This window comes from Kogia breviceps, chromosome 2 (genome assembly GCF_026419965.1).
Source record: "Kogia breviceps isolate mKogBre1 chromosome 2, mKogBre1 haplotype 1, whole genome shotgun sequence".
In the NCBI taxonomy this organism is placed as follows: domain Eukaryota; kingdom Metazoa; phylum Chordata; class Mammalia; order Artiodactyla; family Physeteridae; genus Kogia; species Kogia breviceps.
The window spans coordinates 135951266-135972135 of record NC_081311.1 but is presented as its reverse complement, the minus strand read 5'-3'; the positions used below and the strand labels follow the sequence as shown (position 1 = coordinate 135972135).

Below are 20870 nucleotides of genomic sequence, written 5' to 3'. Positions count from 1 at the left end.
CAATACAGAATTTAGCACTCCTGGTCAACGGATACTCTCCAGGGAGCTTGGCCTCCAGAAATCAATTATTGGATTACATCCATCTAACCCAAGACTGGGTTTGATGGTGGCTGTTTTTATTTCTTATTATAAATAGAGTGATAATATTTATTTTATAAGCAGAAATGGTAAAAGAATATTTATTTCAAAAATATTATTTGTTTTACTGAATGATTTTGCATTCCAGAGCAATAATTTTCAAGATATTTGAAATGGAAAAGCTGAAATCACTGTAAAAGGAATGTAGTGTCCTAAGATCTGTAGAATGAAATGATACGTGCACCCATTTGAGACTTTTTCCTTTAACTCAGATATTTAAAATATTAAGAAAATAAATAAATTATCTTGGCTAACTGTCTTATATACGATAAAATTGCAGGTAAGTATCAAATCAAAGGTGAGTTATACCATTGGATGTTGTCTCTAGTTGAGAAGAGATCCAGTAACACTTTGTCTTCATGGTGCACATCAAAAGTTGCAACATTGGAATAATTCATTTTGACAAATGATAGAAGGTGGGTAATAGAGTTTAAATGGTTTATACTTTTATACTTCTATGTGTTCCTATCTTACAGACTTTTATAGTATTGAATAAAGGGAAGGCCATCTTCCGGTTCAGTGCCACCTCTGCCCTGTACATTTTAACTCCCTTCAATCCTCTTAGGAAAATAGCTATTAAGATTTTGGTACATTCATATCCTTTTCATGCGATCAACATTAGCTATTAGTACATAATCTATAAATGCTTTGTAGCTAAATATAAAATTAACTTGGGAAATGTCCATATTCTGTGGTTTTATCACTCTCATTTTGTATTTTCTTTGGTCATATAAGCCTTATTCTTAAAATTTATTACATAGATGTCACTGACACTTACATAGTCTTTAATATTATATATGTACTATGTATATATATCTTTCAAATATATATTATACATCAAAGTCTTTAACATTATATATCTTTCTAAAAACACTTATATGTATCAAGTCCTACAAATCTAGTGTAAAATAGCCATATTTATTTTTAAGATATGGTACAAAGTTTCTGATTTTCTAGAATTTGCAGTGAATAATGATATAATAGCAAAAAATTTACATCCAGAGCCAATATAGAGCTATCTATAATACAAAGCATTTTAGTGTACCTTAGAATTAACCTTTAAGCATTTTTTCCATGGGAGAAGATCAGGGGGCTTTGGCCAATATTTAGCTAGTTTTTGAACTTTCCTAATGAAATCTGTGAGGAAGTACTGGAATATTGGCTTAATTTCAAATTTAAGTCATTGAATTATGACTCTGCCGTGCAAAACTGATTGCTTAGTAAAGGCTTTGGAAGTTAATGAAAGACGCTAAGATTGTATTTCCAAGTGGTCTTTAGGGATTTGGCTTTGAGATTCTCATTGGTGTTAAAAAAGGATTCTGCAACTAAATTTATCTGTTCATATTCATTGGCAAAAACCTCCACTTCTGATTATGTCTCATTTGATGGCTTTGGCAATAATAAATATAGAAATACTGTTATAATTATCATAAATTTACACTACCTGATTTTTTGAAAAAAGATTTTAAAACCTAAAAATCCGTTCTATTTCTAAACTGATAGCAAGAGATTCCTTATGGTATAAATACGGTATTATTAAAAATCAAAGATTTGAAACACAAAATTTATATATTCGGGGTTTTTACATTTATGGAGATTTCCTCATCCTAGTTTGTGTTCCTAGTGCCATCGTGTGGTCATTTGATGAAAACTTTCGTTTTCACATACGGAAAATTTTTACTTTGGCAGTAAACTGTAGTGGAAAGAATATTGGATGTGAAAGTAAGAAACCTGTGTTTTAGTCTGTGGCCAGTTATCTAATTTCTTTAGAGCTTACGCATTATTTCTCTGATTTCTAAAATATAGGGATTAAACAGTTGTTTTTTAAGGTCCCTTTCAGCTCCATAATTCCGTTATGTCATAGTTAGTCATTGGTTTTAGCTAACACTTAGATCATGTCTAGTAATATACAGACCTGTTCCAAGTACTTCACACATATTAACCCATTCAATGTGTACCTCAAACTGATGAGTTCCATACCTGATTAGCTCCACAGCATAAAATTCAGTAGAGACACAAGAAGCTTCCGTGGTACAGAGAGGCTGAGTGACTTGCCCAAGTCACTTTTATGTTGCTAAGATCACCTTTATGTTGAATTTTAATTACATTCACATCATGTTAAGTCATAGCCTTGAAGAATATTCACTTTCAATCTTATCCAATGCTGCTACACGTTTACAAACTCAGCTGAAATAGAGCAACCCAACCCTTAACATCATGCTGTACTTTAACTATATAAATTTTAATGTATTCAACTATATTGTATCACACGAGAAATTACAATTCTGCAGGTATGTGCCTTCCTCAACAATTTACTTTTTTTTTTTTTTTTTTTTTTTGCGGTACGAGGGCCTCTCACGGTTGTGGCCTCTCCGTTGCGGAGCACAGGCTCCGGACGCGCAGGCTCAGCGGCCATGGCTCACGGGCCCAGCCGCTCCACGGCATGTGGGATCCTCCCAGACCGGGGCACGAACCCGTGTCCCCTGCATCGGCAGGCGGACTCTCAACCACTGCGCCACCAGGGAAGCCCAACAATTTACTATTTTAATCAACTAAATTAGTTCAAGTCAGTGCTCTCTGCTCAAAAACTGTACCACCCCAAAGTGCCCACAGTTTTCCCCCTAAAGTCTTCTGGGAGGTAAATAGATTGATTTAATAATAGTAGCAAAAGCTGCACTTTATACTTTTATAAAGCTTTCTCATATATTATCTCACTTAATCTATACAACTACTCTGTGAGGGTGATATTATTATCCAGATTTTGTGGATGACAAAAAATGAAATTTAAAGAGATTAGATGACTTGCCCATAGGGTATTTGTCCCTGAGTCCTGGCCAAACTGCAGGTTGAGCTTTTCAATGTTAGTTTTATGTAATATGATACATGGATTTGGGTTTTTTTGTGTGTGTTCCTTAACAATGACCTACATTATTCAGCATGCTAATTATGTGCACTATTTTGACAAACTGTGTGTTTATGACAATGAGTAACCCTCCTGACTGGACAAAGAATGTAGAGTAAGTTCAACTTATGTTTTAAGCGACCTACGTGAGTATGTATATATGTGTATGTATAGATGAATAGACATACAGACATATAGACATATATCTATATATATTTGTATTTAGTATTTAATCTCTCTCCTTCGTGTACTTGGTGGTTACCAGAAGCCCATCATTCTTGGACACTCGCCACTTTTCCTGTAGGATCTACAGTGACCAAAGCAAATATGATGAAAGTTCTCACAGAAAGGAATCAATATGGTAGACCTTGGTTCCAGTTCATTTCCAGATGAATTCAGTGAGTCTTACACTTGCCCTAAAAGGATAATATTGAGCCTCACAAAGTTTTTACTTCCATCAGACACATCCACTCCATGCCAGGCCTATATCAGTTTCAAATGTGGTCACCGAAAAATTTGCTGAAAAAAAAAAGCCCACAAAATTTGGGATTTTCAAACTTGAAAATTTAATTGACTGAGGGCTAAGCTAACCAAAGTGAAAGGGTAGGATTTTCAGAAACCAGATGCATTATTACTAACTGTATTGATGGGCTCTGTTCTGGGATACTTTTGAAGACAGAGAGGCCAGATGTGTGATAAGTGCTGCTGGGTCTGCTTGCATGGCTGACGTGGTAGCCAGTATTGCTCTGTGCCTGCTGACCCTTAAAACAACCATCACGGGGGTGTTTCCAAGGGCTTTTTCCCTTCCTGGAAACTTCCAGGTTGGACCCAATCAAAAAAGGGATAAAAATTCTGAAGAAAATTAAAAATTTATATACAAAGGATTTCTAAAGTATTAAAGCTACGATGTGAGGCCCACAGGTCTCAAGTTGCCCTAGTTGCCATGATTTCATTCTCCAACTTCTGAGTCGAAGGTTAAAACTTTGGAAACATCTAAATTTCTACTCGGAAATATCTAAATTTCTGCTCATTTAAACTGAGTAGAAGATTTAAATTTTGGAAACATCTAAGTTTCCAGTCTAAGACTCAGTATTTTATTCTGAACTAAATTTTCACCTCTTATGACCTTAATTAAACTTACCCACTTTTGATGTTAACAAAATTCTTTTTTCCAAGTAAGTTAACCTAGCTTATCTTAAAAAAAGAGAAAAACTTGAGACTAATTTGTCAATGTTCCCTCATTCATAAAGCATGGTTGAAATTGAGGTTTTTTTTACTTTCTAAAGGAAAATCATTTTATGCTTCTGCAATATTGTTGATCAGCTACTCCATCATGTGAATGTACTGGGTAATTCTCAGAGGCTCTCTTAATGTATGTCAATACTAAGACATTTCAGATACACTTTATACAGTATGTGATTCTCACCCTACTCTTAGGACAATTTAAAGCCAACTCTTCATGTGTTAGGGAGTTGAATTTAAATTTACGACTATGTTTTATTTCCCTGAAAATAATATTAACTTGCTTAGATTCGTTTTATAATATTCATCTATTCCCCTAATGGAGGGACAAGTAATTGAAATTGCTGTGAACGAAAATGATTAGTTTATCCATTGTTTTTGGAAACTTGTCTCCAGGTACACTTTCACAGGAATATATACTTTTGAATCACTTATAAAAATTGTTGCAAGGGGCTTCTGTTTAGAAGATTTTACCTTCCTACGGGACCCATGGAACTGGCTCGACTTCACTGTCATTACATTTGCGTAAGTGCCTTTCTTGGAAGCTTCAAAAGAGACTATATTTTGGCTTCTGTAAGTGCTCATGCTTTTAAAGAATAAGCTTGCTTTAACTGTAGAATATTTCAGTGTGATTTATATATTTAAGCTCTGGATTTTAATTTAGTGCAACAGAGGTCAAAGTGGCATTTCACTTTGGCATAAAGGCTTTGCAGTAATTGAAATTACTGCATGTAACATGCAGTAACAAACATGTAACAAACATCTGTCAGCAAATTTCATACATGCTGCTTTTTCAACAGGTGCACACACACACACACACACACACACACACACACACACACACACACACACACACACCCTAATATGAAACCATAAATGTATTCATAATACATCTATGAAAACGGCGTTTTAAAATTACGGCCAAAAACAATTCTGCTGACCCTACAGATTTCCATTGACCTTACCCACATCACACACTCTCCCCAGTTTCTTTGGTAGAATAATAGAAAATAAACATCAAAACATTCTGACAAATCAAACTAATAGAAAAAATAAGGTAGTTAATATATTATGTATTTAATATTAAATTGTTATTTCATCAGTCAATTGATAATTAAGACATATAAACAAACGCTCTCTCTGCCTCTTCCTATATCTTAGCTGATCCCTTTCCTTTCTTCCTATCTTCTTTCCCTTTATAATTTTCTTCATCTTTTTCTTTATATTAACCTTCTTATCCTTATTTCCCATCCAGAGACACTCAGTATTATGAACAATTTCTGCAGTTCTGCTTATTTTTTCCCTTTGTCTAGTGATATACTTCCCCGAGGAAGAAGACACTCAGAAAAGTAACAGAAAGCCACCCAGCAGTAGGTAAAATTAGAGTGTGGAGGAAGGTGGACCAATACAGTTCATTCTCATTCTTCAGGAGCTGACATTCTTGGCCTCTTACAGGTGTAAGGAGGTGGATGGATGGGCAGAGGAGAAATGGTGCTGATATTCTCAGGGCTGCGGATGCTGCCTATCTCATCTTCATTCCATATCTAGTCAGGATGATTCTTCACCATTCCCTCTGGCCACAGCTCAGAAGATGGCATATTGGGGCTATTGTTTCTTGAGAATAAAATAGCAGTAATGGCAGGAGTAACCATTGGGCCCCCATAAAATATCGTTCTTAATCTGCCTAGCTTTCACTTAAGAGTTACACTAGGAAATCCTGATCACATACAGATAGGCAATAAGTCAATCTGTCTAAATTTCTCTTGGGTGATTTCATGATTTTCATGTATTTTTAAAAAATTAATTCCATGAAACTATAGCCAAGAATTATTTTCTTTTTACTTAATTCTCCTAAATTACACATGATATCGATTGTATTGCTTTTTGAAATGGCAACAGGATTGTGTACGTTATGAAGTTTACATCTAGTTAACAGCCTTAAATTATCTGAGTAAAGAAAACCATAGTGATAGACCCTAATTTCTAAATTGTTATAATATTATCATTCAAAATCACCAAGAAGGTCTTTATAAAAGACCCAAGCAAATGATATAAATCCTGCTTAAATCTTGAATAACTCTGATTTAATTCTACAGGTATGTAACAGAATTTGTAGGCCTAGGCAATTTTTCAGCTCTTTGGACTTTCAGAGTCTTGACAGCTTTGAAAACTATTTCTGTAATTCCAGGTAAGAAGTGATCGGTGTAAAGCATAAGGATCCTTGCACCTACAGCTCTCTCTTTGTATTCTGTTATTGTGTTTGTGTGTGAACTCCCTATTACAGATATGTGACAGAGTTTGTGGACCTGGGCAATGTCTCCGCATTGAGAACATTCAGAGTTCTCCGAGCACTGAAAACAATTTCAGTCATTCCAGGTGAGGGTTAAACACTGAGGCTCACCTGTCATGTTTTTTTCAGCAACCGTCTCTTTTCTTGACATTCAGCATTACAGGAAATCAGGGGTCATAATCATTAAAATCATCAAAATCATAATTATCAAAATTGGGTACTACTCAGAAAATGACTCATTATTTTAACATAAAATTTTATATTTTCACATTTTTCTTCAGCCTTGGAGCTTAACAATTTCTTGCATGAGACACTGTAATATACAGTGTATGTGATTTGCACTTAGAGATGTCCTGGGCTTTTTTCTCCACATCAGTCATACCAAGGATTTGTTCCATATCATATGTACCCATCTGTAATTTCTTGTTCATTTTAGGCATTGATGACAATGTATATACAATGTAAATCTTACTATTGCTTAAGAAGACAAGGGAATAAGATAATAAAGAGTAACATGGGTCTGCATGGAGGATTATTATCGTTTTTTTGGGGGGGCCATGCCATACAGCTTGCGGGATCTTAGTTCTCCTACCAAGGATTGAACTCAGGCCACAGCAGTGAAAACACCAAGTCCTAACCACTGGACAGCCAGGGAACTCCCCAAGGAGTTATCCTAAAGTGCAATTATACTCCAAACCACTTCCAGTTTTATAGCAAAACCTTTCCTATTTAGGAATAGGAATTTTAAAATATTTTTATTCACGTAATTTGTTATAGAACTGACAACAGACCCCAATGAAAGAAAGGATGGGGCAGGTTTCATTAGCAAAATGGAGAAATACAAGACCTTAATACAGGCTTTGTGAAGACCATGAACTTCCAGCTATTTTCTCCCAACCTAATGGGATATGGATCTTCATTTCATGGTTTAGATTTTTTTACATTTCCAGAGTTTATTTCCGTAAGCACTTCAGCCTTCCATGAAGTGTTGCTCTCCCACTAGCATTGCAGTCATTTTCAGACTTATTCATGGAGTGTATGTTTTCATGATGCTTTTGGTATTTCAGACATTCTAAGTCTTCGTAGTAATAACCTTCTTTCTTTCAGGTCTGAAGACCATCGTAGGGGCCCTGATCCAGTCTGTGAAAAAGCTCTCAGATGTCATGATCCTGACTGTGTTCTGTCTGAGCGTGTTTGCACTGATTGGGCTGCAGCTCTTTATGGGCAACCTGCGGAATAAATGTGTACAATGGCCTCCCACCAATGCTTCCCTGGAGGAACATAGTGTAGAGAAGAATATAACTGTGAATTACAATGGCACACTTGTAAATGAAACTCTCATTGAGTTTGACTGGAAATCATATATTCAAGATTCAAGTAAGAATTACTGTTATGTAGGTTTATTTTTTCATTGTTGATCGTCTTTCCATCTAGGCATGGAAAATTTTTTAAATGATTGCATAACAGGTTGTGATCTCTTAATCACCTTCTAGTGGTTTGTACATACATTTAATTATTTTATTGATAACTATGATAACTATTTTATTGATAACCCTATGGGAGGCTGAAAAATTCAGCTTGAAAAAAATTTTCTTAGGATATTGGGTTGCTGTACATTCTTCATCACAGTGTACAATGCTGTATATTGTCTCATTTGAGACAATCAAATGACATAAAGTATATGAAAACCCTTTGTGAACTCCAAAGTATTATGCAAATATAACCCATTAAACACTAATTGCGGAATGTGTTTTAGGTACCAGAAAGTGCACAGGATGCTGGGAAAATAGTGGTGATGGCACATGATTCCAGGGTGCTTATAGTTTACCAGGTTAATTTTATTGTTGTGTTATGGAAAGCAAGTGAGACCTAAAGGTTAACATTGTTCTTACATTTGTAGAATAAGAATTAAAAGTAGTATTACATCAAAGAGAAGGAAATGAGAGTCAACGTTTAGGAGAGAGAAATTAAAAATGTCATAAAACTGTGAAGTTATGAGAATTAGTTTATCTTTTTTTCAAGAGTTTAGACAAAATAGTCAAATGTTTAAATAGTCTACTCTAGAAGGATGAAAAAATAATTGGCCTGATATCCTCTTTTTAAAGTGACAATAAAATTAACAATTTTGTTTTCTATCATAAAATTTTAGTATCTGCCAGTAGCAATATTTCAAAAGCAGAGAGAAAGAACATGACTCATGAAAGGGAATGTCCTTTTTAAGGAAAATATTAAATATATAAGACTTAGACTCTAGATGTGCTTAAATATAGCTGTATAGACTCTAGATGTGCTTAAATACAGCTGTATCTATTATTTTAAGGTGATGAGTAATTCTTAGGAAAAAAATCAAAGAAGAAAGTCTTAGTGACTGGTTATGTGGAAGAAGTAGGATTAGTCATAAAGTTTACTTACTTGTGGTTTGATAATTCTTAAAGTAATGATAGCATAATAAAAAAACTATTCAGTGTCTTTTTATAGTTATAGATCTGGCAAATACCTTGGTTGATATAGATGAACACTTCCATGATGTTAGTGACATGCCAACAAATAATTTGCAAATAATTATAAATCGCTGGATTAAGAAAAATGCCTTAAGAAAAATACATGTCAGAGGAATACATGAAATGTCCCTTGTTCACTTCACATGATCCTTATAAGCCCACTGCTGTCACCAACTCCCTGAAATCTGTTTTTTTGTTGTTGTTGCTTTAATCTAAGATCAAGGAACTGATTATGAGGGAGTCACTTAGGAAATATTCACTCTAGGGAAAATTTATTGGACTCCATTTTTGTTACATTCAAAATAAGTCAAGAATATCTGAGGCTATTTTCAGCCCTAAAAATCTGTTTCTTATCATTTTCTCTAATAATATTCCATTTTTGAACAAAAGATTATTTTAAACTAAATGGAAATATAAATAAAATGGTTTATTTTTGAAAGTAATAGAAAATTAAATCTATTAAAATTAAAGGTAAGCATTATGACAAAGTTATATTTTCTTCAGATTAAACTTCTAGATCAGTGAGTTTAATGGACAAAACTTCACTTATAAATATCTGGTATCAAAAATTTGTCCAAGGCTTCCCTGGTGGCGCAGTGGTTAAGAATCTGCCTGCCAATGCAGGGGACACGGGTTCAAGGCCTGGTCTGTGAAGATCCCACGTGCCATGGAGCAACTAAACCCGTGTGCCACAACTACTGAGCCTGTGCTCTAAAGCCCCTGAGCCACAACTGCTGAAGCCAGCAAGCCACAACTACTGAAGCCCACACACCTAGAGCCTGTGCTCCGCAACAAGAGAAGCCACCGCAATGAGAAGCCTGCGCACCTCAACAAAGTGTAGCCCCCGCTAGCCACAACTAGAGAAAGCCTGTGCGCAACAACGAAGACCCAACACAGCCAAAAATAAATAAATTTAATAAATTTTAAAAAATTTATCCAGAAACTGTCATATTACTTTCACATTGTTTAGTTCCATTTAAAAGTTAAGAAATTGTATCTTAATTTTCTTATGTTCAGAGAATTAAAGACATTGAAAATGAAAATAGTTCCATTATGTATTTTTGTATCTCTTACAGAACTATATGTAGGGTAAATTTCTCAGAAAATTTAGCATCTAGAAAATATTTTTCCTACAAAATACAAAATTGTCCTTTTTACAAAATGACTCTTTAATTCCATGTGTTTCTCTTTTTGTCATCCCTTTACTTATTCATTCAATAAACTTTATTGAAAGGCTACTAGGTCCCAAACACTAGTAATATGGAAATAAATAATGATTAGACATTTTTTTCAAGGAGGAACAGTATTTGTAAGCAAATAATCACAATATAAGACAGTGAATGTAATAATAATGGCTATACATGTTACTGGTAGCACAGTGAGAGGATTTCTTAATTTTGCCAGTCTTTAAGTGGGAAGAAAGTAGACGCTATCAAGGAATAATTCACAGAGGAAGTGACACTTCAACAGGACGTTGAAATGATCTAACGAATTTCCCAGAGACAGAAAACTTTGAGATAATGAAATATTCACCTATAATAATTATTTTAGCTTTAGTACAATATTTAAAATTTTTTTATTTCACTTGTTTTAGCAGTTGACATGATTTATGCATCTTTTACTATAAGCTGCCAATGATATATTCTATAAGTTGGTAGAATGTAAATTATAATTAATTATTAGTCATTTATAAAGTGTTAAAATATACAGAAGACAGCTCAGAAAAGTTAAAATCCCTTTATTTTGAAATATGTAGCTGTTTTGAGAAAGCAAAGAAATCCCTGTCATTCTTATCTACTTTTACAGAATGAAATTTTTATTTTTCATGAGGAGGGTAAAAAAACACTTATACCTTTTAAAATACTATGTTAGTACCTGTGATTATCACTAATTTTACATTCATAAAGAACAAATGCTTTGTACTATTAACTAAGTATCCAGTCTCCTTAATATAATGTCTAATATTTAGAGGGAATAATACTTGTGCCTTTGAATAAATTGTATAATGTATTTAAATCTATAATAATATATTTTAAATTATAATAATGTACTTAAAATTATGAACTTTAAAAGAGTGGCCTGATCTTATTCCCATTTTGCAATGTCATGCAAATATTCATCATGTGACCTTTTTTTCCTAAACAGGATATCATTATTTTCTGGAGGGTTTTTCAGATGCACTACTGTGTGGAAATAGCTCAGATGCTGGGTAAGACAATCGTGTGTGTGTGTGTGTGTGTGTGTGTGTGTGTGTGTGTGTGTGTGTATTTTCTATTTTTTTGTACAGACTGACAGATAACAGCCAAGTAACTTTATTCATACTAATTTTCTAAAATTAAGGTTATTTATAAGGTGAGGGATTATTTAAATATTAGACAAGCTTTCATGTTTCATAAAACAAGAAGTTATACCTTAACTCTGATGCTGTTTCCCTTAGATGAGTATATGTGAGCTATGAGACAACTCTGGATTATCCATGGTAGGAAAATGAACTAGACATATGTTAACACACTAATTACCAACAGAAAATAGTTTTGTAAAATATTACTAGAAATGCTATGCAATATTTTAATGATGATGTCAAGTGGATAGTAAAATTATGTTAAGTCAAAAGTTGGGAAATGTATTAATTGCTTATTTTTCATACTTTTATCCCTTGAAATAGCAAATCTTCCTGTCTTGACAATATCATAAGTATAGCATGCTACCAGAATAAAAAGACAGCAGAACTTCTTATAATACTTTCTTTTACCACATTTACAGCCAATGTCCAGAAGGATACATGTGTGTGAAAGCTGGTAGAAATCCCAATTATGGCTACACAAGCTTCGATACCTTCAGTTGGGCTTTTTTGTCCCTGTTTCGACTGATGACTCAGGACTTCTGGGAAAATCTTTACCAACTGGTGAGAAGCTGAAGAGACACATATTGTGTTTAATTGGAAGTATATAAGAAAACCAGCTTAGTTATGAAATCCAAACCACACCATAATATAATGGAAAGAGCGGAGCTTAAAATCAGATTTGATTTTCTTTACCCTATTGATTATAACACATATTAAGCATAGCAATGCCAGGAGCAGCAATTCTCTCTCATTTCCCCTTGGCTCAAAACCTATTTCCCACCTTTCCCAGACACAGATCCTCCTAAACAGAAGGCATATATTCCCCTCAACTCTGTTTACCCGCTCAAGTATCATCCTTCAGGTGGCAGGTGATGAAAATGAATAAGCAGATGTAGAAGGATAACTTTGGTCTCTTCCTTAACTTTATTCAAAGCCTCAGCTCTTTGATGGAGATCTCCATGGTACTTTATTTGACTCTGCTTTATTCCTGATAAATCCAAGAATTCCCTCCTACACATCAGAATGTTGAATGCATGAGTTAGGGGAGAAGGAAGAGGATGATGTTAAAGAAACAGACAGTCAACGAGGTAGGAGGGGCTGTGAACGTCATAATTATTATTTATATCAGAGTCCTATAAGACACACAGTAAGTTGGAGACAGGTAAAGCCACCCGTTAGTGAAATAATATTGAAAAAAATAATTCTGGTGTTCTTATTTTCAGACATTACGTGCTGCTGGAAAAACATACATGATATTTTTTGTGCTGGTCATTTTCTTGGGCTCATTCTATCTAATAAATTTGATCCTGGCTGTGGTAGCCATGGCCTATGAGGAACAGAATCAGGCAACCTTAGAAGAGGCAGAACAGAAAGAGGCTGAGTTTCAGCAGATGCTTGAACAGCTTAAAAAACAACAGGAAGCAGCTCAGGTAAATTCACCAAATCAACTCAGGTAAATTCACCAAATCAAATATGTCCTGTCTCATGGTACAAACCTTCTTTATTGTTTCGGTTGTTACAAAAATACTGGAGAGAAAATGAGAGACAGATAATTGTTTGTACTTAAGAGAAGGTGGTAGTATAGGAGATTAGTAAGGATCTCTACATTGTATTGATCATCTATAAGTCATTTAGTTTAATTATTCTAAGATGTTTATGATATGGACCACAATAGAACTCTATCATGCTATTTTAATCATCTTAAAATTTTTAGAAGACAAGGGAAAATATGATTTTGGGGTCTTCTCAGGTGAGAAACTTACTGAATGAGTATACTGGCATTAGAAGAAAATCCTAAGAAATCATCTTTTCTTAGAAAAAAGTTTATTGGTTATTATATAAAAAGATGTTCATGTGGTTCTTAGAAGATTGTCTGTTACTTTCTTTAACCAAAAATATATTGTCTTTTAATGTGGTTGCTTAATTGCCTTTCTTACATAAATAAGAAAGTGATCAAATAATGTAATGTTCTCTGATACAGCAGTATCCAGTAGGCATATGAAAGTCACCAATTTTATGGCGATCAGGGAACCTAAGCATTACTTGTTCTTGTAGTGAGGTGTCAGTACTCACAGTACAATAAAATGCCCTTCTTTGGGCTTCCCTGGTGGCGCAGTGGTTGAGAATCCGCCTGCCGATGCAGGGGACACGGGTTTGTGCCCCGGTCCGGGAAGATCCCACATGCCACGGAGCAGCTGGGCCCGTGAGCCATGGCCGCTGAGCCTGCGCGTCCGGAGCCTGTGCTCCGCAACGGGAGAGGCCACGGCAGTGAGAGGCCCGCGTACCACACACACACAAAAAAATGCCCTTCCTATCACTTCCATCTTTCCTTACTCTTTCCGTTCATCATCGAAACTCACTGTCTTTACTAAAGAAAAAAGTTGTTTGGGGAGTATTAATTTATTTGCAAGAGTCCTTGTATTGAGAGTACTCTTGGAACAGTGATAATAATCAAAAAGTGGCAACCTAGGGCTAGTACAAGTTGTGATCAAAAGGCATTGTTTTCATCCCATGACCATGTGGTCAAGAACCAGTGCCGACTTAAAGAAGCTGGGGATGGTCTTTGGAGAACTGAATATCTTGTGTTGCTTAGTCGAAACTTCTGACCCTCCCTTCTCCAGTCTTCTGAATAGAGTATTGTGGAGGGGTAAGGAAGAGATTTTATCACCTTCCATAAATTTGATCGATAATATTGTGAGAGTATTGGACAAACCCTGTTTCAATAACTGGAAAGAGGATCTCAGCTCTTTATCTCATTCCTCCTATCTTTGGATTAGACCCAAAGTTACTGATCAGCTTTTCTTCCATGCTCCAGTTTTTTTTCAGTGAGAAAAAAAAAGACAGTGCTAATTAGATACCAATTTTTAGAGTAAATCAAATCCGAAAAGTAATATGAATTTATGTTCTTGTTATTGTCTGATCCTTTTGAATATGCAGTCTATAAAACATCATACAAATGTAATCAATGTTAGCACAAAGAAAACCAAATTAACTCTAAAAGCCTTTATTAGATGGAAAGAAAAAAAAATTCTCTTTTATACTTGCAGAGTTTCTTCGATGTGAGATTAGCTGGAGTCAGCTAAATTATTTTTAAAATGCTTTGCAAATACTTTAGCTATTTTAAGGTAAAGTCTTCTCTAGTTCCATGCTAAGACCATTTCTCCTCAATGTAGCAGGCAGCGGCTGTAACTGCCTCAGTGCATTCCAGAGAACCTAGTGCAGCAGGCGGGCTCTCAGACAGCTCATCTGAAGCCTCCAAGTTGAGTTCCAAGAGTGCAAAGGAAAGAAGAAATCGGAGAAAGAAAAGAAAACAGAAAGAGCAGTCTGGTGGAGAAGAGAAAGATGACGATGAATTCCATAAATCTGAATCTGAAGACAGCATCAGGAGGAAAGGGTTTCGCTTCTCTATAGAAGGGAATCGGTTGACATATGAAAAGAGGTACTCCTCCCCACACCAGGTATGGCACTGCTGAGTTAAATGATGCATGGATGGAAATTAGAACACTGAAGAGAGGAGGAGGAATTAAATACAACTTATGAATTTTTATCAACTGAATTGACTGCTGTGTTTATTATATTTAAACCTATCCTTTCTGTACATGGTTATGAGAAAATCTTAGTTTGCACGCGTAAATCTGCAGTGGGGTGTAGTCGAGATAACACTGCATTGAAAGTCAGGAGACCCGGATTCTCACCTGAACCTGTCTGCTGGTACTTGTAACTTATGACATTTTATCTTTCTGGTCTGCAGCCTTTTTAATGAGAAAAAAAAATGTAGATAACTGATCAATAATGTCTTTTTGGTTATTTTATATTGTTTTTTACCCCTGACTACTTTATAAACTATCATGCATGCTTCTGAAAATATTAGTCATGGTATACTTTATCAAAAAGCACATCACTCTGAATTTCAGAAGTCTTCAAGTTCCAACAACACTGTGCCTTTTAGCTGCAACAAGAACAATAATTAACTTAAAGTGATTTTAGAAAGACGGACTAAAACAATTTGTGAAAAGTGTTAGAATTTCTTGAAGGGAAAGAGCAACGGAAACAAATGTGCCCCTGTTAAGGTCATTCTACTGATATTTATTGAGTGTTTACAATGTCCGTAGTGAGGTACTAAAGATGCTTACTTTTGAATATGAAATATGGTGGTTCAGGGTTTTGTTTTTCAATATCTTTAAGTTGCGATCTATCTCCCCAGCCATTAATCTCAAGGGCTAGAAACCGTCTCTTAGAAAAGTAATTTAATTTATTCCGAATGCAGATAAAACGAGAATGTTAATCAAAAAAGAATGAGTCACATTCTGTTTTGAATGCTGAAGTCCCCTTCAACTTAATCTTGCCAAATAAAAGCACATTCCAAATGGCCATATTAATATGATTTTATTTATTATTTTTTGTTTGTTTGTTTCAAACTTTTAGTCTTTGTTGAGCATCCGTGGCTCCTTATTTTCTCCAAGGCGAAATAGCAGAACAAGCCTTTTCAGCTTCAGAGGGCGAGCAAAGGATGTGGGATCAGAGAATGACTTTGCTGATGATGAACACAGCACCTTCGAGGATAATGAAAGCCGCAGAGACTCCTTATTTGTGCCCCGACGACATGGAGAGCGACGCAACAGTAACCTGAGTCAGACCAGTAGGTCGTCCCGGATGCTGGCCGTGTTTCCAGCCAATGGGAAGATGCACAGCACTGTGGATTGCAATGGTGTGGTTTCCTTGGTTGGTGGACCTTCAGTTCCTACATCGCCTGTTGGACAGCTTCTACCAGAGGTGATAATAGATAAGCCAGCTACTGATGACAATGTAAGGAAGTTTTAAATAGTTCAGGCATGGCTGCCCCATTATTGCTGCACCAGCCAGTGTTTCTACAGAACGGAACCCCTTGAGAATGATTCCTGGTTGGTCAAGCTGTGAATGCACCTGCATCTTTTAATATCTTTAAGAGAGTATCCAACTAAAACTTAAGGCCTCAGCACCTTCTTGCATAACACCTGAATGCATTTACTTATTAAACGTGCTAAGGGTAAATTAAACACAATAGTAAATGACTGCTTCTAGTTGGAGGATTTGCTATATACCCATGCTGAACTTAGACAGCAGGACATCCTCTAAAGCTCTGGTGTGAGAGTAAATGAACAATTCTTATGTTTAACTGTAAAGGGTATATAATAAATCTTTCCAACGGATTCTTCAATATAGCTCTGCTTTAGTTTAGAAGATTTTCAAGAACACTGTGCCTAAATGGATAGCTTCAATATTATCTTAAAATTTCTAGTACTCATATTTGTCTTACTAAAAAAAAAAAAAATGCTGATATAAGTCATTTCAAAACTAATCTAAATGAAGAGACAAAAAAAAATATTAATACAGGCAGATAAAAGAATTGTCTGTGTGCAAAGGTATGTTATGTGTTTGTGAATGTATACCCAGATGAGGAATTTCTAAACACACGCTGCCTCTTATTAGACTTGGAAATATATCAGCATGGTGAGGCATGACTAAGTCAGAATTAGATGACTTATTGCTTTGGTACCCTGGATGAAACTGTTGTCCGTGCAGCATGTGTTGTTATTTTTTTAACATACAGTTTGTGTTGTCAATGATCATCTATGTCCTGTGTCCAGAAAATGAGATGGCAGCTACGAGTGTTGTAATTATTTGTATTTCTTTAAAAATAAAGGGCTACCTTCTCAACATAAAATGCCTTGATCATTTAGATGTCCTTTCAAGTTACTACTTTTTACTATTAGTTCAGAAATAAGGAAATTGTTAAATATGTCTCTCACAAATTTATCAATCATATCCAAATTACATTATGTCTCATAAAATTATGAAATCAGAGGGTAAAAAAAATAAACCCTCAGTTTTTGCTGTATGAGTAAATGGTTAACAGTTTGGACATTCCAGGCTAATGATACAATAAGTCAGCAATATCTGCCATCACCAATTAAATATGAACGTGCATGTCGCATGTGTTTCATGAATTTCACAGTGTCATATTGGTTGTTCACTTATCATATTGCTCAAGTTAATCATTTAATACATTAGCATTTTCTTTACAGGGAACAACCACTGAAACTGAAATGAGAAAGAGAAGATCAAGTTCTTTTCATGTTTCCATGGACTTTCTAGAAGATCCTTCTCAAAGGCAAAGAGCAATGAGCATAGCCAGCATTTTAACAAATACAGTAGAAGGTTTGTAACAAATTCCATTTCCGTTTCAGTTGTTTTCACTGAGCTTATATTGTCTCAATTCGAAACGAATGTCTCTGTGAGTTGGAAGCAGTGTATTCTAAAGAGAACATAATAGGTCTTATTTAAGAGTTTGTTATACCTACTCCTGTATTCTAGAAGCTTTAAAAAAAGTTACTTAAATTCCGTGATATTGAAACTAAACAATGTATCCTGTGTATGGCAACTCCTTGAAAATGCAGAATAAAGCATTTCTGTTAGGGGTTTCTAATCCCATTAGTCAGGGTGTTCTCTCTTCTGTTCCACTTAGCATAGGACTTCCTAAATACTCTCAAGATTGGAGGGGAGGAGTGGGTCATTCTCACAAAATAAAAACAAATTCAAAAGATTCTTGGGGCTTCCCTGGTGGCGCAGTGGTTGAGGGTCCGCCTGCCGATGCAGGGGACAGGGCTTCGTGCCCCGGTCCGGGAGGATCCCACATGCCGCGGAGCGGTTGGGCCCATGAGCCATGGCCGCTGAGCCTGCGTGTCCGGAGCCTGTGCTCCGCAACGAGAGAGGCCACAGCAGTGAGAGGCCCGCGTACTGGGGGGGAAAAAAAAAAAAAAAAAAAAAAAAGCAAGGAAAGAAAGATGATTCTTGGCTCTACCCTATCTCTCTGTCCTATTCTCTTATAGCCTGAGGATGACACCATAGCCAGAAATTAACATAGGATTACACACAGTCTACACTACTCCAACCCATATTCCTATTGAGACTTCATTTAAAAGACCATTCACTTAACTTAAGGCCAAGTATGGAACCACAGTATCAATGCATAAGAGAATAAAACCATTCTTTGCTACCTCTGTTCTATGTTTATGTGTGAAGAAATATTTGGGGCCGTCTAAAGATTAAATTGTATAGTTTGTTTAAATCAAGTATAAAAGAGGTTGTTGCAAATGGAAATGTGTTGGTTACTAAAAAGAAGTCTAGTGGATTTGAAAGGAATATATGTGTTTAAAATATCTTTTGGTGGTTGTTTTTATTTTATTTTTTTTAAATCTAGAACTTGAAGAATCCAGGCAGAAATGCCCACCCTGTTGGTATAAATTTTCCAACATGTTCTTAATCTGGGACTGTTCGCCATATTGGTTAAAAGTGAAACATATTGTCAACCTGGTTGTGATGGACCCATTTGTTGACCTGGCCATCACCATCTGTATTGTCTTAAATACTCTGTTCATGGCCATGGAGCACTATCCCATGACGGACCATTTCAATAATGTGCTTACAGTAGGAAACTTGGTAAGCATATTGGAAGGTAAATGTGTTCAGTCTTCAAACTTTCTGTTTGAGAAACTCTTTACATTTAATAACTTATCGCAGTCTTTCCACCACCCTTTCTACCTCCTGACTCCCAAAAGATGGGAATTATATCTAGCTAGATATATCCTACTTTTGCCAAAAATAACAGCCCTTAAGATCAAAGCAGAAACTGAGAAAGAGAGCAATAGACACAGGCCTACAGTACTACTTGAAAAGTCAATATTGAATATTTATAACTATTTCAAGGTACAGAAGCAGTCCATAGTTTAAGGACACACTTTTTGAAATGATGTTATCACAGTTTCCCTACCTGTAGAAGGCTAAAATAAAATTGCAGATCTTTTTATCTTGTTTAGTCATCATCATTATAAGCAATAGTTTAACAACTCAAAAATGTCTCCAGCTTTTCCACTTCCAGGATCTAGGTAGACCATGTATTGTTTAATCCATCTATTTTAGATCAAAACCATAAAATATTGAAAACGTCCAGTACATTTTGTGTATTATATGATTAACAGCGCCACTTTTGGTGAAGGTTGCCACTAAATTCTTTCTCTTCTGTGCTTAAAAAACATAAATTATTAAAGTGTTTGTCTCTTGACTCAACATAGGAATATTAGCTTTTATTTGCTGAAAGAATGGTCTCTAAAATAATGTATGCATTTTCCATAATATTTTTAGGGTTTAACGTTTTTGATGGTGGAAAGCAAAACATGTAAAGCATCCTGAATTATAGTATTTCTATTTTTAAAGCTTTAATATTTATATAAGTTTAACCAAAAAGTTTGTTCAGATTTTTCTGTAAGATGTGATGTAAGAGGATTGGCCAACCCAATACTATGGAAGTAAATTAATTTTTTTCATGTGCATAACAAATACTGATAATAGTAATACACATAGTATAATATAGATACATATGTATAATGACAACTTTCTGATTAGAGGGAAATGTGAATAAGCTTATAGATATATAAAACTGTTTATGGGAAAATCTTGTCAGTAGCTGTGCTGTATGAAGTCTGAAGGAAAATGCAGTTTGATGTGATGGAAAGAACACTGATTAAAAATAGATTTGCTCTCAACCCTAGTTTTGCCGTTTTCTAGTTGATATTCGGCAAGTCATTGCACCCACCTGAAGACCTGTTTCCTCATCTGTAAAGTCATGGTTATACGTGCATTATGTGTTTAATAGCATTTCTGTTGAGGATAAAATGAAATAACTTATATGAGAGCTTTCCATCAACTATAAATTACTATGAAAATGTAAGCCAGTAATATAATCATTACTAGTATAAACATTTTGTTCTAAGAGCAAATATTATGTCATTCTACTTTATCATTATCTGATGGAATTAGAGTAACTTTGTTTTGATCTTAGGTTTTCACTGGGATCTTTACAGCAGAAATGTTTCTGAAAATTATTGCCATGGATCCTTACTATTATTTCCAAGAAGGCTGGAATATCTTTGATGGTTTTATTGTAACGCTTAGCCTGGTAGAACTTGGCCTGGCCAACGTGGAAGGATTATCAGTTCTCCGTTCATTCCGATTGGTAAAACAAAACAAAACAGCACAGCACAAAGACAAAAACCTTTCCAACAAGCATCATAGGTTTTACATCATAGGTTTTACCACACACCATTAACATTTTAAGTTTTTGTATAACATTTGTATTTTCAAAAACAGTCCCTAAATGGAAAAAAAAATTGTTCCCACTTATTTAGAAAAAAACTTTATTGCAAAATTCCTAGTCACATAAAGTTTCATATATTGCTCAGTTACCATTCTGACTAATTATTGTTTCTAGAGATGACTATAGTTAATATTTCTGGATCTAAGAAAATATTTTAATGAAAATGTATCATATTTTAATAGTGCTTTGAAAATATAAACACCCTTTTATAGTGGTGGATGACAATCAGACATAAGATGTGCATGTAGAAACTCTTCCTA

The 20870-nt window shown here is 35.1% G+C and overlaps 1 protein-coding gene across 3 annotated transcripts in view; it reads left to right on the top strand.

Moving 5' to 3' along the window:
• Nucleotides 1-20870, top strand: part of LOC131751605 (sodium channel protein type 1 subunit alpha) — a 158021-nt gene that overhangs the window by 80632 nt on the left and 56519 nt on the right. For 2 of the 3 annotated variants that reach the window (XM_059055536.2, XM_067026228.1), the window contains exons 3-15: nt 615-733; nt 3066-3155; nt 4679-4807; nt 6567-6658; nt 7680-7949; nt 11219-11282; nt 11837-11978; nt 12641-12847; nt 14591-14875; nt 15843-16190; nt 17483-17615; nt 18658-18896; nt 20296-20469. In XM_059055536.2, the coding sequence (XP_058911519.1) occupies nt 615-733; nt 3066-3155; nt 4679-4807; nt 6567-6658; nt 7680-7949; nt 11219-11282; nt 11837-11978; nt 12641-12847; nt 14591-14875; nt 15843-16190; nt 17483-17615; nt 18658-18896; nt 20296-20469 (2292 nt within the window). Of the gene's footprint in view, nt 1-614; nt 736-3065; nt 3156-4678; nt 4808-6566; nt 6659-7679; nt 7950-11218; nt 11283-11836; nt 11979-12640; nt 12848-14590; nt 14876-15842; nt 16224-17482; nt 17616-18657; nt 18897-20295; nt 20470-20870 lie in introns of all 3 variants that reach the window. The other variant, XM_067026227.1, reaches the window with a different exon arrangement.